This window comes from Chroicocephalus ridibundus, chromosome 21 (genome assembly GCF_963924245.1).
Source record: "Chroicocephalus ridibundus chromosome 21, bChrRid1.1, whole genome shotgun sequence".
NCBI lineage: Eukaryota > Metazoa > Chordata > Aves > Charadriiformes > Laridae > Chroicocephalus > Chroicocephalus ridibundus.
Genome location: NC_086304.1, coordinates 3,226,716 through 3,232,715, shown reverse-complemented (window position 1 = coordinate 3,232,715; position 6,000 = coordinate 3,226,716). Strand labels below are relative to the sequence as shown.

The following is a 6,000-nucleotide window of genomic DNA, read 5'->3' as shown; positions in this document are numbered from 1 at the left end:
CATTCCCCCTCCCATACCTACCCCCCTTGCCCCCGCCCCCCCATTGCCCCCCCCATTTCCCCCTCCATGCCCACTGCCCCCATTGCCCCCCCGTGCCCCCGCCCCGCCATTCCCCCTCCCATACCCACCCGCCCGTGCCCCCGCCCCCCCCGTTTCCCCCCCCCGTTCCCCGCTGCCCCCGCCCCCCCGCCCCGCCCGCCGCCCCGCCCGCCGGCCGCACACTCCGGGGCTCGGCGCGGAGCGGCGCGGTCGGGCGCGGAGCGGAGCCAGCGGCCCTTCCCCGGCCCCATCCCCGGCCGGGCCATGCTCTAACGGGGCCGGTAGCGGGGCCGGGCGGAGCGGGGCAGCGGCCACCCCCCGCGGCCCCTGCCCGGAGCGCGGCCGGGACGGGAGCATGCGGATCCTCTTCCTCTGCCTTCTGACTCTCGCCGATACCCGCGGGCAAGGTGGGTACCGGGCATCGGGAACCGGGCGCCGAGCATCGGGGACCGACACCGGGCATCGGGGACCGGGCACCGGGCGGCGGCGGCGGCGGGGCCGCCCGAAGTGCGAGTCCCAACTCGGCGGGCAGCGCTCCAGCCCCGGCTGGGCTCCGGCAGCGGCTCCGGTGCCGCCCGGTTGCCGCTGGGATGAGAGCGGGTCCGGCCGGCTTCGGCCCTCGGGAAGCGGCGGGTTCGGTCCCGGGGACGGTGGTACCCCCCCCCACCCCCCCCCCCCCCCGCCACGCTTCCCCTTCCCCCCCCCTCCCCGCCCCGCAGCTGGGACCCCCCGGTCCGGTCCCCAGCGGACACCCCCTCACCGTGGGGTCCGGTTCTCCCCTCCCGTCTGTCCCCCCGGCTCTGGTCCCGATGGATGCCCCGCTCTGCGGTCAAGGTTTTGTCCGTCTTCCCCCCCCCCCGCCCCGCCCCGCCCCGCCCCGAGTCTGGGTGCTGGTCCCGGTCCCGCGGGGTCCCAGGGCCCGGTGCTGGCGGGGCCGGGGCGGGTCGCGGCGAGGCCGGAGGAGCCGGGGGCCGGGGGGGGGTCGGAGGCGAGAAGTTGTGTGTGTCGGGCAGGCGGGGGGACCCCGGGGTGCCCCAGCAATGGGGGACTGTGCCCTGGCCCCCCCCCAGCTGCTGGGGCTGATGGTGGCGGGGGGGGGGACGCGGCGATGCTGGCGGGGAGCCGAGGGGGGGCTGCCGTCCGTCCGTCCGTCCGTCCGTGGGGAGCGGAGGGGGTCAGCCCTTTGGAGAGGGGCCGGGGGGGGGGAGCATGGGGCACCCTCTTCCCCCACCCCCCGCTTTCCAGGGCTTGCTGCAAGCCGGGGGGGGGGGGGCTGGCCAGAGCCCCCCCTCCCCTCTCTGACCGCCCGCCCAAAGGGCTGCGCGGTGCCCTCTCGGGGAAACTGAGGCACGGGGGAGTCGCTCAGCCAAGGTCACGCAGAGCAAGACGGGGGGGGGGGAAGGGGACGGGACGACGGCCCGATTGCCCCCCCCCCCCCCCCCCCCCCCCCTTCAGGGCCTCCCCGAGGTTCGGTCTCCCCAGGGTGCGAGGGGAGCGGGGGAGCGCGCCCATGCGTGCAGTGAGCTCGCCAGGTCTCAGCCCGGCTCGTCCCCCCACCTCCGCGGGGCTGGAGCCGGGGCAGCCCCTGCCCGGCCTCCGGGCTCCTTCCCTGCTGCAAAATCCAATCTAATTTTTAATTAAGGGGGCGGCGTTGCTAAGATGCCAGGAGGAGGGGAAAAAAAATTGAGTCGACCCGGGGGTTTAAAAGGAGCGTGTAAAGCCTCTTAGGGGGGCCGGGGGGGGGGGGGGGCAGATCCCAGGCTCCCCCGCGCAGGGCTTGGGGGGAGCACGGCGGGGGCTCCGCTGCCCTCCCAGGAACAAAAGCGCCCGCTCTCCCGCCCGGTGCCATGTGGATCTGGTTGGGAGAAGGGGCCCAGCTCCGGCATCGCCGTTTCGGCAGAGGGAAAAGCCGGATGGCTGGGCCTGGGGGTCCCGTGGGGACTCTGGGAGGGGGGGGTCACACCCCTGGGCGAGGGACCCAGTGACCCCCCCCAGTCCCTCCCGTCCCGGCGTGGTCCCCACCATGGAAGTTTTGCTCCTGCGTCGGAGACAAGCCTTGCTCCAAACTGGGGTGCTGGGGGGTGGGGGGGGGGGGGGTCCCGCTGTTGTTGGAGGGGGCTAAATTTGGGGTTCCTCCCCCCCGCCCCCCCCCCATCGTGAGCTGGCTGGTGTGTGCGCGCATGTCCGGGGCGGCGGGGGGGGGGGGGTGTCGGTGCCATTCATGTCGCTGCGCACAAAGATGTTGAATGGGTTTCATCACTCTTCATTTCTCACTAAATAATTTTCTGTATCTTATCTAAATGAAACCCATTATTCTTCCCCCCGTTTCAATCACTCGCCGTGATTGCGCCTCAAATTGAAATATTTATTCATTTTCTGGGCGATTCTTCTTCTCTTTCCTCTCTGTGAGGCCTTTTTTTTTTTTTTTTTTTTTTAATTCCCCCCCCCCCCGCCTTTCCCTCTTAAAAGCAGCAAAAACTGAGACGGTGGAGAGATGGGGGGGCTGGTGGAGAGGTGGCAACGGGGGCTCGTGTGGGCCCCTCCTGGGCTCGTGGGCCACCCCGGTGTGTGGCTGAGACCCAGCACGCTCAGTGCATGCCCCGGCTCCCTTGGGGGGCCGTCACCGCTGTAGGAGCAGGGGGTGGCACCGGGGTGGTTTGAGGTCAGGCTGGTCCCTTTGGTGGGGACTCTTTGGGATGGGGCTGGGATGGGGCTGGGATGGGGGGATTTGGCCCCTTGGCCCCAGATTTCCAGGGCAGGAGGGATGATGCCAGGGTGGCCTGGCCCCAATCCGGGCTGTTAATGCCCCCCCTGCCACCAGGGGTGGGGGAAGGAAGGTCCTGAGGGTCCCAGCACAGCCCGGGGGGATGATGGGGACAGTGGGGGGCACCTGCCCCCCGTCCTCCCTCCGGCGGAGGGGCAGCGGCTGGGTCCCCGCGTGCCGCCGGCGCGGCGGTGGCGTGATGTGGTTTGTAAGATGACCGTCGTCGTCTGCTGCAGGGTAATAAAAGCCCCCCCCACACCTCCGGAGACGTTCCGGGGCTGAGACGTGGGGGGGGGACGGGACGGTGGCCCTTGCCCCGCTCCGGGCGTTGGGTGTTGTGCCCTGGCCGTGGGCTGGGGGCAGCGGGGGAGCGGTGGCCATGCTGGTGGCTCTGCCTGCCCCGCCACAGGGACCCTGGGCTTCCCTCGGCCGCTGGCCCGGGGTGACCCCCGTCCCCCCCCGAGTCCCCGCGGGCACAGGGTGCCCTGGGCCCACAGGAGCTGCTCCGGCTCCGGTTTGGCCCTGCCGTGGCCGGCGGCGCGGTGGCAGCAGCCAGGCTCTTGCAGTGTGTCCCCCGATGCCAGGCAGACCCGTGCCAGCCCCCCCCACGTCCCCCCTGGGCAAGACCCTGGGTCACCGCGATCAACCATAACACCCCCCTTGTCCCCAAAACCCTCGGTGGGGGGACGGAGCTGTGGCGGGTCCCTCCCCCCGCTGCCCCGCAGCAGGATGACGCCCCCAGCCCCACAGCCACCCTGCAGGAAACCATTTTGGCAACTGGGACGGGGGCTCGCGGGCGCTGGTGGGGCTCTGCCGACGCTTTTCCTTTCTCCGGGGTGGGCGCGGGAAGGGACCAAAGCCCCTTCCCCACTCTGGGGCTGCTCCATCTCTGGGGGGGGGGGGGGAGCGGAGCGAGGTGGGGATGTGCCGTAGCCCCGCGGGAGGGGTCCGGATGCGGCCCCCCGGGCTCTGCCCCGCTGCCTTCGGGGCCGGCGGGACGGGCTCCGCTGCCACCGCCCCGTGCCGGGACTTGCCTGGGCAGCCCGTGCCAGGGCTGAATCACCCGCTGCCGCGCTGGGGCCCGGTTTGCCGGCGGGGAGGCAGCCAGCCCAACCGCAGAGCCCCCCACCCCGGTAGCCCCCGCCAGCATCCCACCCGTTTTCTGCCAGAGCCGTCCGTTTGTCCGTCCGCGGTGACCTCTGGCAGCCCGACCGCCCGGAGGTGAGTTGAGGGTCGTTGGGCACCTCTCTGCCCCCCATCAGAGCTGAGCGGCGTTAATTACATTCCCGTCCTTTAATTCGGGATTGGTTTAATCCCGAGCCAGCTTTCCTCCTCCTGGCCTAGATCCTACCTGGGATGCGCGACCGTCCCGGGCAGCGCATCCCCGGGGATGCCGGAGCCGGTTCCGGGCACGGGATGGTGGGACGCGGTGCCTGCCCGGCCTCGCTGCTCCTCCGCCACCTTCTGTGGGTCCATCCATCCGACACGCAGCCCCCCGCCGCGCGGGCAACGCGGGGATTATAGCTAACTCTCCATAAAGATTCCCCTAATTGCTTGCCTTACCTCAGGTTTTATCATCAAAGCATCCGTTATTCCCTCTCTAGCCTCCTTTTCTTTTTATTATCTCTTAATTAATCACTCCAGCTTTCACACTTAGCAGATAATTACAGTCTCCTGGGCACACAGCTCATTTTCATAACCTCCTGCTCCCAGCCAGGAGTGGGCACGGTGTGGGAGGGAGGCGGCGAGCAGGGAAAGACGGAGGCGACCGAGGGACCATCCCGCGCTGGCAGCGTCAGCCACAGTCACTTCTCTTGGTGGCAGCACGGCCACCACGTCGCCCTCCGCGTGGGCAAGTGGGCAGCGCTGGGTACCAGCCCGCAGGGGAGGATGCTCGGGTGGAGAAACCCCCAGGTACCAGCCTGGAGGGGAGGATGCTCAGTGAGGAGCCCCTGGGTACCAGCCCAGAGGGGAGGATGCTCGGGTGAAGAACCCATCGGGTACCAACCTAAAGGAGAGGACGCTCAGCAAGGAGCCCCCTGGCTACCAGCCCAGGGGGGAGCATGCTCCATGAGGAGCCCCCCCAGGTACCAACCTAAAGAGGAGGATGCTTGGGTGAAGAAACCCCCAGGTACCAGCCCAGAGGGGAGGATGCTCAGTGAGGAGCCCCCTGGGTACCAGCCCAGAGGGGAGGATGCTCAGTGAGGAGCCCCCCGGGTACCAGCCCAGAGGGGAGGATGCTCGGGCGAGGAGCCCCCCGGGTACCAGCCCAGAGGGGAGGATGCTCGGGCGAGGAGCCCCCCGGGTACCAGCCCAGAGGGGAGGATGCTCGGGCGAGGAGCCCCCTGGGTACCAGCCCAGAGGGGAGGATGCTCGGGCGAGGAGCCCCCCGGGTACCAGCCCAGAGGGGAGGACCTTTGGGCGATGAAGCCCCCGGGTACCAGCCTGGAGGGAGGGTGCTCAGCGAGGAGCCCCCCGGGCATCAGCCCAGAGGGGAGGGTGCTCAGCGAGGAGCCCCCCGGGTACCAGCCCAGAGGGGAGGGTGCTGGGGCGAGGACCCCATCGGGTTCCCGCAGGGAGGATGCTCAGCGAGGAGCGCAGCCGGGTGATGGGGCAGAGTTAAGGCTGTCTGCAAAAGGGATGGAGCTCTGGTCCGGGCTCCAGCCTGGATTCCGCCGGGATGCATCTATCGGGGCTGGGAACTGGGAAACGAGCTCCCTTCCACCCACCCGCCACAAAAGTCCCGTCGGTGTGGCATCGGATGTGGCGCAGCCGGTGACGCCGGGCCCCGGTGCTGGGCTGGATGCGGCGATGCCGAGGTCGCTGCTGCGAGGGGATGGCGGGAAGGAGGGATTTGAAGAGCAAACCCACTTGGGGAAGGCGCAGGGAAGGGAAAAAGGGGGAGAGAGGCCTTTTCTGCAAGGGCTGGGACATAAAGGGCTGCCAGCGCTGCCATAGCAACGGGCGGATTATGATCCAAATGGAAATCAAAATAAGGGGGGGGGGGGGGAGAAGCGAAAGAGTGGAGTAAAGGAGGAGGGGAGGAAAAACAACTTTTATTTCCAATCGGAGAGCGGTTGTGTGCCTTGGAGGGGTTGCCATAGGAACGGCAAAGAAAAGGAGCCGGGGAAAGTGTGCGTGCGGGCGTGCAAGGGAGCGTGCGGGCGTGGGTGTGCGAGGCAGCACGTGGGCGTGCG

The 6,000-nt window shown here is 69.5% G+C and overlaps 1 protein-coding gene across 2 annotated transcripts in view; it reads left to right on the top strand.

Annotated features, from left to right (window-relative positions):
- Positions 1-265: 265 nt before the first annotated feature.
- KIRREL1 (kirre like nephrin family adhesion molecule 1) overlaps positions 266-6,000 on the top strand; it is a 30,786-nt gene continuing 25,051 nt past the window's right edge. For both annotated transcript variants that reach the window (XM_063357292.1, XM_063357291.1), the window contains exon 1: positions 266-446. In XM_063357292.1, coding sequence (XP_063213362.1) covers positions 395-446 — 52 coding nt within the window. In that variant the 5' untranslated portion in view covers positions 266-394. The remainder of the gene's footprint in view (positions 447-6,000) is intronic.